This window comes from Alligator sinensis, unplaced genomic scaffold (assembly GCF_000455745.1).
Source record: "Alligator sinensis unplaced genomic scaffold, ASM45574v1 scaffold98_1, whole genome shotgun sequence".
NCBI classification, from domain to species: domain Eukaryota; kingdom Metazoa; phylum Chordata; order Crocodylia; family Alligatoridae; genus Alligator; species Alligator sinensis.
Genome location: NW_005842058.1, coordinates 177222 through 188008, shown reverse-complemented (window position 1 = coordinate 188008; position 10787 = coordinate 177222). Strand labels below are relative to the sequence as shown.

Here is a 10787-nt window from a genome sequence, read left to right as displayed (position 1 = left end):
AGGTTTGCACATCTCCAATAATAAGCACTTAAAAATTCCTTGGACTTTCCAAAGAGGTGCAGGAGGGAAATTAGCAGGTCAAATATTCCTGCCTACTCTGCACCCCCAAATAACCCAATATGCCTTTCACCTGTGTCCTCATTTATGGGCCCTCCCCACTCTGAAAGCCCCTTGTGCCAAATAATTCGACTGCCTTCCCTCTTTTCTCCTCAGTCGCAGGCCACAGCCCCCTCATTTGCAGGGGCTCTGGAAACAGGATGCTGTTCAACCAGCTGCCTCCATTTTCCCCTTCTGTGCAGTAGAGCGCTGTGCTGCTTAGAGGAGACGGCAGCAGCTCCTGGGGAGGGGAGCCAATATGCTGGCATCACCTCCCTGGAAGGATGAATACATGAGGTGAACACTGCAGGAACTCCCCTGGCTTTGGCTTATGAGACTATGAGGCTGTGATTCCGGTTTGTAATGAAAGTGGAAGTGCTAAACCCAAGGGACACCCGATTTATTGATTCTCTTTCAGATTAACAAAGATTCCAGACTGGGATCTTTGTTAATGACAGATGCTGTTCCTCTCGCACACACACCTCTTTATTCACATCCCTTCTGCCTGGGCGGAAGCCACCCGCTAGGGCTGTGACTCAGTTATTGGAAGCATCCATTTTCCCATCTGCTACCTGCAAAACTGAGCAAGAGATGCACACAAGGGGCTGGTTTTCTACCGCCCTGCACCCTCTGCAGTCCTTTACTCTAGCGCAAAGGCAGGCCGAATGCTGCCAACTGCAGACTGTACTGGCTGCGCTGCTGTGCATAAAGATGCAGGGCAATGGAGAAATGAGGCCAGAAGGTTTCGGCGTGCTACCTCTACATCTCCACAGGCACACACTACTTCTCATTCGCATTTCAGTCTAGGCTCCCAATCTTGCAAACACTCTTACCAACCAGTGGGTCTTGATCCACTGGTAGATCTCAGAGCCTCTTGCGGTAGATCCGAGCCTGGGGTGGGGGGCTGAGTGCCCGCATGCATGTACGCATGCGCTCCAGCCCAGCAGGCCAGTCCGTGGGGGAGGCAAGGAGCGGGGGCTACATCAAGGACTCAGCAGTGAGGGACAGTGCCACAGAGGCAGGAGCAGGAGTAAGCTGAGTGAGGCCCCAGCTGGGTGGGACTTACCTGTGGGGTAGGCATGCCCCCGAATAATTTTTTCCTCAATCTGCCACCCCACTTCCCTCCCCACAGACTGGGCGGGGGCGCACGGTAGATCTTGGGTTGCTCTTAAATGCCAGAGGTGATCTACTTAAAAAGGTTGGGGACTACTGGTCTAGGATGCAGAGCTTTGCCTGGCTTGGCTCTGTTGGTCATATACACAAAGTGCAGCCATGCCAAACCCGCACAGCTATGCCAGCAAGACTGTGCTTTTATCTGGATAGTTTACTTGGCTTGTCAGAGGTGATTAATTAGCTCAGTAAAAGTGCACCTTTGCCAATATAACTGAGTCCAGACTGGGAACACCTTGTTGGTGTAATATGCCAACAGCTCTAGTATTTATAAAAAAGATCCTCATAGCGATAGAGCCTTAAACATTAGTCATCCCACCGAGTTCACTAGTCCTGATTATGCATAAATTTACCTGTGACAGAAAAAGTTTGCAGGATCTAGACACGGGTGCAGGTATCGCTTCAACCACAGCCGCAGGACAGCCAGAGAAACTCAGATTGCTTTACTGGATAAACAGCACACAACTGGGGCACATGACATTTCAGGAAGGACCTTGGTTTCAAGCAAGTTGGTCTGAAGGACCCATTCACTTCTAGTTACAAGGGACTTGTTTCAATAAGGCTTTCTGGGTATAACTAGGTATGTGTCAGCCTATTTACAGTCAGACCACTTGCCCCTTCTCCACACCTCTCCCTGATTCCTGGGCTCCCCTGCTCAGTCTGTCCTATGATGGAGACAGAAAAGAAAATACATACACAGAGAGAGGGAGGGAGGGAGGGAGAGAATCAAATGCTTTAACTAAAGCCGAGGACATGTTTTGACTGTTTAACAGGCTGTTTTCCCTGAGTCAGATCTACTCCAAGCCTATTTGCACTATACGGATCTGACTGTTTCACAGATCTAAACGGTGTGTGTATCAGATGCAGCTCAGTGACACCAACAATGAAAACAACAGCTCTAGAGTAGGATATAATGGCTGATAGGATCTGCAAAGCATCCTAATCGTCCACGAGCAACAACCACATGTAGCAGAGCTTCCCCCTCTCTTCAGTTCCCCCTCCACAATCATGGGTAATTGAGACTTAAGCAGCCTTCATAATAAGTGACAGGTGAAGCAAATTATATTCCCAGCACCAAAAATAACAGGACAATTTTCCTGCCATGATCCATCACTCAGGTATGGCACAGCTCTGGGAGTGACAGCTCCTGGACTGCCTCCTATTAAAGGCAAGAGTTGGGGGTGGGGGAGGTACTGGAGATGCAAATGAGGCAAATTACATATCATGAGCAATTTCTCATTTGTTCGCTCCACTGAACTCATTCTGGGGAGGGACAGGCTGGATTTGAGAGGCCTCAGCACTATTTCCCCTGCTATGAGCCTGGTGCCAGATTGACTCAGCATGGCAGTGCCAGTCCCCTCCTTGAGAGGCATTGTTTACAGGCATCCCCTGCTGAGAAGGTGGCAGAGTAGGAGGCAGGTATTCATGTTGGATACTTGCCTCCTGCTGCTGCTGCTTTCCAGGGAAAACCTGGCTGGGTTTGCACTGCCTGGGGCCCTGGGGAGTTTGTTTTTAGAGCCTTTGCAAATAGCCAAGAAGGGAGGAGACATTTTGCACGCGTTTCCCGAAGTGTATCTTCTGTTACAATATCTTCAAATAACATTTCTGCTCGGCTGCCCTGCTGGCTTCCAAGCAGACACAGCCTGACCCACTGCCCTGGCAGCCTAGGTGTGCCTGAGAGGGGCCCCTATCCCAATTCATTTAGGTCGAGTGCATCAGCATGTTTGAATTATGGACCCATACAGAGACTGCAGCCTGTACCATACAGAACATCATACAAGAAGAGCCTACTTGGACAGGTCAGTCTCTAACAACCAAGGGGACTGGCCTAGTATGTACTCATGCCTTTTCTATGCCACAGCCAGTCAGTGAAAAGGGGGGTTTCGGAGTGAATGAGCAGCATAATGAAAAGATCTTGCACCAGACAGAAATTCAGGCCCCGGGGCGAATGCTGGGCTAATTCACATACCTGGAAACTTCCCTGCTGCCCATATTTGTACCAAAAATAAGGAGCTGCTTTTGTATGGGAAGAGCCTTTTAAAATCTTTATCTATTTTTGCTTCCTCTTCACCAGGGCAAGCATTGCATTTGCCTGGCGATTAAACAGAAGTGGTGTTGAGTGGGACAAGACAAGAGTGTGGCCCTGAAGGAGAACTCAAGAGCTCTTGGAAACTTGGCTCTAATGAGCTAACTGGAGATCATTAATGCCACTTCAGAACAGAGTGAGCCCAACAGAAGCACAAGGCACAAGAGGTCAGGGGAAGGGAGGGACAGGAAGCAGCTTGGATAAGTGACAAATGTATGATCATAAGAGTGAGACTAGCTGTTTTACTCCCATCCCAATAGGATTTAAATGCTCACACTTGAAAGCACCCTTCCATACTCCTGGAGCCTGTCCCCTCCGCAGAAGCTCTCAGCATTACAAAGCAAACCCAGCTCCCTGGCATCAGTAATCCTCTTGTAATTAGGCCAAGGTGCATGGCACCTCTGTGGCAGTGGAAGCAAATGTAGGAGCCCTCTGGGAGAATGGTTAGAGGAGAGGACCAAGGTGAGCAGTGCTGGGAGCTTTATTCTGACATGCACCATAGTTGCGCACACATCTCTTTGGCAAGCAACTTGCTCAGATGACTCACCCCCCACGTGTGGATTCCTTACCGTTTGCAAAGACTTGGCACTGGACGGGGCTGACTGTGACCAGGCACTTCCCACCTGGTTGGCTCAGCAGTTAGGGATGATACAGGTGCATCAGTTCACCTCCAGAGTCCTTAAGCCTCTTGGCAAGTGAAGCATACTTTAGTCAGAGAGCAAGGCTTAGTTTAAATCTGCATGCAAAGCATGCTGGCACTACCTGCAATAGTGTTGGTGCATTTTGCAGAAGGATTCTCATGAAGGGTCTGTGTTCAGCACTCTGTCTGGTCTCCCCTACACAGATTTAGCCACTGCTACACTTGTACTAGTGCTCGCTGCATGGAGAAGGGTAGCTATAAATTTGCACCACTGGAGCTGCCCTGGCTTCTGAGGCATGTGACAGCTTATGGGGATTTTTAATTTTGGTCTAATTTTGGCCATGCTTGCACTGCTTCAGCTACACCAACTGGTGGCCATCACCAGGGGCTGAATCAGAACTGATCCCAAGTAAGGAGATGGCCAGCCTCACTTTAGAAAGACTGAAACTGCAATTAAAGTGAACCACCTTGATAGCATAGAGGGCAGAATGCAAAGCCTTTTGATGTGCAAATAACCTGCAGCCACTTTCCTAAGCCACCAGCCCCCTCCACCAACATCCCCTGCCTTACATCTGCTAGCACAAACCCAAAGCCCTAGGGGGAGGGTGTGGGGGAAAACAGGCTGAATGTTTGTTCTTGTCCCTTCCCTAAATGAGACGACAGCTGTTCCCTGGATCGCGGAGGAACCTGACTGGCTGAAATCAGGTGGTTGAGGGGATAAGACCCATGGGCAGCCTTCATTAATCATTACTTTAAAAAAAATATTAAGAAACCAGCATGTAAATGTGTGAGGGCAGCAGCTGCAAGATCAGCATGTCCCATTTAGTACGATACCTGCTGTCTCCTCGCAATGAAATATTGGGCTGTTTGTTTAGCATCCTGCTAAGCACCCTCCCTGTAATGCACTTGTTCAATGAGGCAATAGAAATAATATTAAGAGGCCCAGGCAGCTTTGTGGGGCTGTGCAAAGAAAAAAGGGACAGCATTACCCATTTACACTGGTGCCCACAGCATTTCCCTGACTTCTCACAGATGCACCGAGCTAGGGCTGAAAGGATATTTCTTTGCAGTCTTGCAGAAAGGTGTCTCTCACCTGGAGAAAAAGCCTCAAATTGCATGTGCCCTCCATGGGCTTTTTAAGCTGCTTGGGTATTGATCACAGTCTTGTGTTCCCCCTGCACTTCTCTCCACTGATGGCAAAGCTGCAGTATCTGTCTAGCAGCCAGCATGGCTTTTCCATGCACAGCCAGACTTACTAGCTCACATGCTAACTACTAGGGCAGAGATTTCACACACACCAGTGAGCGTATGGTTGAAGTGGAAGCAGTTAGGGATCAGATGTGTCCAGCTGACTGACAGTGCCTCTGCCTCTATTGCTCTATCAGCATCACTCCCACAGACAAGAGGTTGGAAGGAACTAGGCCTAGTGAACACCAGACCCTAGAACCAAGTCATTTGTTTCCATATCATTTTTTAATCTAGACAAGTAATAGCTGTCAGCATACCATCCTACTGAAGAGATAGCTGCAATGACTTGGCAGTAGCATAAAGACAATGCATTTACTGAATCACATCAGGTAGCATTCCCAGAACTCACTGCTGGAAGTCTTGCATTTGTAGATGCAGAGAAAAATAGGACTTAAAAATCAGTGTTTATTAAAACTCTTTACTTAACTCGCTTTTTTCTCCCCTGGAGGTAGAGAGGACATGAAGGCTTGAGTGACTGGCAACACTGGACTTTATTAACACAAACAGACTGGTAAGGGCAGTGAAGCCCAGAAACAAAGTGACCATCCCTCCCACACCTTAATACTAGGCTACAGTTACTGCCCCAATTGTTTTAATGTCAGCAGAGTTATACCCAAGGCAGAGCTCCCTCCCTCAAAGTCCCACCCTGTCCTCCATCAGCAGCAGAAAGTCTCTTCTGCTGCAGTGATCAGTCTCCCTATGGAAGTCGACAGTTTAGCCAGCTTCAAAAGTGGGATTGGACAAATTTTTGGAGAAAGTGCATGAGTAGCTATTGAGTGTGTGAGTTCGGAGCCACCAAATCAAAACTTCCGAGACCCTAAATGCTGGAGGCTGTAAGTGGATAAGGAGTGGGGGAAATCAAAACCAAACCAAACCAAACCAAACCCCGGTCCCACCCTGTTCACTCTCCCTTTAGCATCCTCTCTACCAAAATGGGTGCATCTGCATGAGACACTTAGTGCCCACTAGACTACTTCTACTGCACATTAGCGTGGTTGACAAAAACTGTGCTAATATGCAGTACATTAGTCCAATGGGCATCACGTATCACACAAAAAAGCGTTAGTCTGCAGTAATGCGCAGTAGCGCTGATTACGGAGGATTAAGTTTATTACCTGTACTAACTTAATACACTGTAATTACAGTATATTAATGAACGTGTATATGCGTGCGCCCTGTATGACACAGGAGACTGGGCAAGATGGACCTACTGCCTAACTCTGCAGTTCTGAATAAGAATTGACAGCTTTACTATGTGAATGAGGACAGCTCCTGCCTTTGACCTGCCCTAGCAAGTTTCTAGAAGTCTCAGTATTGAAGTGACATTTTGCATTGAGTAGCTCACTGTCCACAGGCTCAGATATGCCCAGAAATTCCAGGAAGGATTAAACACCACCACATAGATTTAGAGCTAAGCAACACACCCACCAATCCAAAGACAGCAGCACCCTACAGTGGCAAGCTCTGGGATAGCAAGCAAGCCAACCTAGTACAGGAAGGTTTAAAGAGACAGGGAGAAAGCACAAGTGTAAAAAGACCTTTTATTTGAGTCCAATAAAGGACTGTTTAATGCTACATTGAGAAGACAGGCAGTCTACAAATCAGCCATCTTGCAGAATTAAAACCAGGGGGTCCCCAACTTGATTAAATCCCAGAAGGGCTTGCATAAAGCTGCATTAATTGGTTAAAAATACACACGCCTTTCTATCTGTAGGGGCCATTAGAAGGCCAAAAGTGTTGAGACCAGCCCCAGTGATTCCTCCCCCTCCACCCACTAATTCTTTGGAAACACTGTGCCAGTTCATTTTATGCTCTTAAGCATCCAGCAAGGAGGCCAAGGTTTCCCCATCACGATTTTTCATGGCATGTGCATCTGGATCAAGTTCAGATTTACTAAGAAAAGTCCAGTCATTCTACAGCAAACAGGGTCTTAAGTTAGTGGTGCCTCTGTTATCCTCAGGACTGCATAGCTTAGTGTTTGCACGAACTGGCAACTCCCATCCCTCCCCCCCCAGTCCTAGTAGGTCTCAGAACCAGGCTGAGCTGCTGCTACTGCTGAGAGCTGTTGCTCTGGTTCTAGGCTACACACTTCTCCCATAGTCTCAAGGAGAGCCCAAGACCACAGGGCTGGTCTTGGAGTCAGAGGAGGCAACAGGGCCAGCCTCCAAGAGCAGGTCTGGCACAGCAGTCAGCTGCATCTCTGCTGGAGGCTGCCCTTTTGCTCCTGGTAACAAGAAAGCCATTGCAGCTGCGCTATCCTTTAGGGAGCTGCTTTGTTCTGTTGAAACACTGACCCCAGCTCCCCCTTCCAGTACCATTTCTGCTCCCTCTGGCGAGTTTCTTTCCAGAGCAACATGGGAACCAGCTGGAAGCACAGGCTCTCCCTTGGCAAGGTCTCCATCCTCTGGAGAGGTATTAGGTTCTACATCACAGGCAACCAGAGGGTTCCTGGCTGGCTGTTCTCCTGGGGTTCTTGTGGAGACCACGGGGCTGGGACACTCTTGAGCAGGCAGGGTTGGTTCAGCACTTCGTTTTAGAGCATCAGCATCATCCAGGCAGGAGACAACTAGTGCACCATGCATGTCTTGGCCTCTGTCATCCTCCAGCAAATCCACCTTTGAGCAACTGATGTGAAGGGACAGATCCTTGCAGGCATTAAGCTCAGCAATCTTCAGAGGATCCCTGCCTGCTCCATGATCCACCTCCCCAGAGCCTTCACCAAGAGGTTTAGCCATCACGCTGGCTGGGGCTTCACTCTGCATCTCCTCCCTCATCTCACCAGCCGTGACAGCTTCTGCATGCGGTTCATCTTTGCAGCTTTCCTCTTCCACAGCTTGATGGTCCTGGCTGCTTGGAGATGTGCTGCTGTCCATTGCTTCAGCATCCTCCAGTGTCTGATGAATGGTGTCCAAGCTGGTTGGGGAGCTGCTAGAGTTCTCTTCTTTGAGGTGGTCCCCTTCCCCTTGAGGAGCGGTTTCCAGAAGGGCACCGGTCCCTTTGTTATCATCGTCTTGAGATCTTCTGCCAGGTTTCTCCCGTGTCCTGGAGTGCAAGAGGGTTCACAGCACATTTATAGTATACAGCTTTGGCAAAATGGAACATGGTTCAGCCAAGTCAGCTTCAAGTATTAAAGTGCATGAAGGACCTAGCCTTGGGAGACTTTCACTGATGAGGATGCAACAGTCTAGCTGCAAGTCTTACTCATCTGATGGGGTGTCTACCACCTCCAGCCAGCTTTGGAGAACACTTTGCATACTTAAACATGCAGTTTGATAAAAGAGGTTCAATAAAATGAGAAAGATTTCAGAGGTATACAGGGGAAAGTTAGGCATGCACCGATTCTCAGTAGGAAGTGGAGCTACTTGGGCTGCTTTTGGAGGAAAGAGCTAAAAAGCTTTCTGCAGGGAGACCGTTAAATTGCATAGTTTCCTTGTAAACATGTAAACCTATTCCCTACCCCATAAGAGAGTGCTCATCTACTAATTGCAAAATCTGTAAATTTTGCAGCAAGAATCAGCCAGGAGTGTGTTTGTGTTCATGTACCTCCTTTTCCCCCCCCAAAGAGAAATCAATGCACAAGCAAACTCATGTGGATAGAGTTGGACTAAGACCAGGCATTAGCTAAGACCATTCTCTCTGGAAAACCCACTCCAAGAGACATTTGTTCTACATTTGAGAAGCTAGTTAGAAGCTGTCCATATGAAGGTTCAGCCAATTCAGTTCTTGCCACAAGCATCAGTCAGACATCTATTGCGGGTATTTTGCAAAGCTTTGTCTTACCTGTCTGGGCAGCTGATTTCACTGCGAGCCTGGGCAGTAGGCAGACCAGGAGAGGCTGCATTGTTAGTTCTTAGGATGGAGCTCCCAAGGGGCTGACGAGTTTGGCTGGAACCAGCTGGGCTGCTGCAAGAATCCAGTGGGGCAACTGCAAACAAGACAGCGGGGTTTCTTGATACCAGTGTGCACAAACTTTTATGCACCCATGAGGCACTGTGATAGTAGACCCATTTTCCAGGATATTCTTAAAGTGGAGACTCTATTTAGAACAGTTGCTTGTCCATACCACCCTTGTGAGTTTTAGCAGCATGCCTTTCATGCATACCTGTTTCAGAGTTCCTTTCCTTGCTTGGAGACTCCTGCTCATGTTCCAAAGAGGATGCATCTTGCACTTGGGATGTCGCATCCTTTGAAAGGACAGCAGGATGTCAGGGCAGAGTCCAATGCCATACTCACTGCCTACTGTTAGCAGCATCCCTTTGTTTGGTGAAGAGCCCAGAGTAGACTGAAGGCCATTTAATTCCTTTGGCATTCGCTCTGTTTGTATTGGCTTTGCCCTCATCTAGCAACAGGGCCCATCAAGTTTGCTCTGTGGGAGATAGGCCCAGGGTAATTCCAGCCCTTACCTCTCTGGATAAGCACACTGGCTTTAGAGAGACACCTTGGCGGATGGTTTCTAGCATTTCCTTCATCAGGTTCTGCCTTGGAGAGAGAGGTTCTCCTGTAGGAGAGAGAGGTAGGGGTGGAAGAGGGCCTTTCAAAGCCTGTGTGGATGAAAAATGCTTTCTGGTTTGGGTGAGGTAGGAACTCGAGCTGCTTCTCACCACATTTCTAACCTCATTTTGCTGAGGTTATTTCATCCAAACCCTCTCGGGGGGGAGAAATTCATTCTGTTGGGCCAGGCCATACAGGCACTCCAGTTGGGAGCATTACATGTGCCACCGAGACAGGGCGTCTACTAGCCAGATCTTTCTCCCCACCCCCAGCCCTCGGTCACTACCTAGTGCCAGGTACAGGTATACTGTTGGCACATACCATGAGCCTCCTTCTTTCTCTGTGGTGAGGTCTCTGCAGCTGCTTTTGTGGCCGACTTCTTTGGGATCTTAGAGAACAAGTGCCTAGAGAGAGGGAAGCAGTTTAGAGCATGTCAGGTATGAGCTTTAAGGCCTGGAAGACTTTTTTTGTTTTGTTTTTGGTTTTTTTTGTTTTTTTTGCAGAGGCCCCTTGTCTCTATGCACAGCAAGGGACAAGACAAGTATTTCTGGCCCCCCTGGCATGGCACAGCTCTGCACTGTGCTCAGTGCAGAGACTCAGTCCTTGGGGGGGGGGGGGAAAACCCCCTGCTTTCTGATGCCATCAGGAGACCAAAGGCTGCCACTTCTGCTGGAAAAAAAAAAAAACCCAAACCACCACCAAAAAACACCACATACCAGGCACAGAACAGCTGCTCTAGTACAGCCAGGGCAGTCAGGAAGTAAACTGCTCCGGCCCCAGAACTGCCTGCCACAGTACAGTACAGGGCCTGAAGCCCAGAGGCAAGTTACAACTCAGTGACCATCTTCATATTTTTCCTGTTCCTCCTGACACTAATCTTGTTCCAAAAAACAAAAACAAACACTTACAGTGCAGAGCTTAAAATTCCTTGTAGAAAGTATGATTCCCACTACAAAGCTTACCAAATTGTAGAAGACAGCAGTGGTGTAGAAGGCACAGGAGGCGACAGGACAGATGAGGGCGGAAGAGCCAGGTGCATGGGCACAGCCTGAGATC

At 48.6% G+C, this 10787-nt stretch overlaps 1 protein-coding gene across 1 annotated transcript in view; it reads right to left on the bottom strand.

Moving 5' to 3' along the window:
- Positions 1-6764: 6764 nt before the first annotated feature.
- Positions 6765-10787, bottom strand: part of LOC102377805 — an 8290-nt gene continuing 4267 nt past the window's right edge. Inside the window, exons 6-11 of the mRNA XM_025203393.1 lie at positions 10694-10787; positions 10053-10135; positions 9644-9738; positions 9343-9424; positions 9021-9165; positions 6765-8282 (exon numbers count right to left, since the gene is read on the bottom strand). The exon at positions 10694-10787 is cut by the window's right edge and continues 72 nt beyond it. Coding sequence (XP_025059178.1) covers positions 7343-8282; positions 9021-9165; positions 9343-9424; positions 9644-9738; positions 10053-10135; positions 10694-10787 — 1439 coding nt within the window. The 3' untranslated portion in view covers positions 6765-7342. The remainder of the gene's footprint in view (positions 8283-9020; positions 9166-9342; positions 9425-9643; positions 9739-10052; positions 10136-10693) is intronic.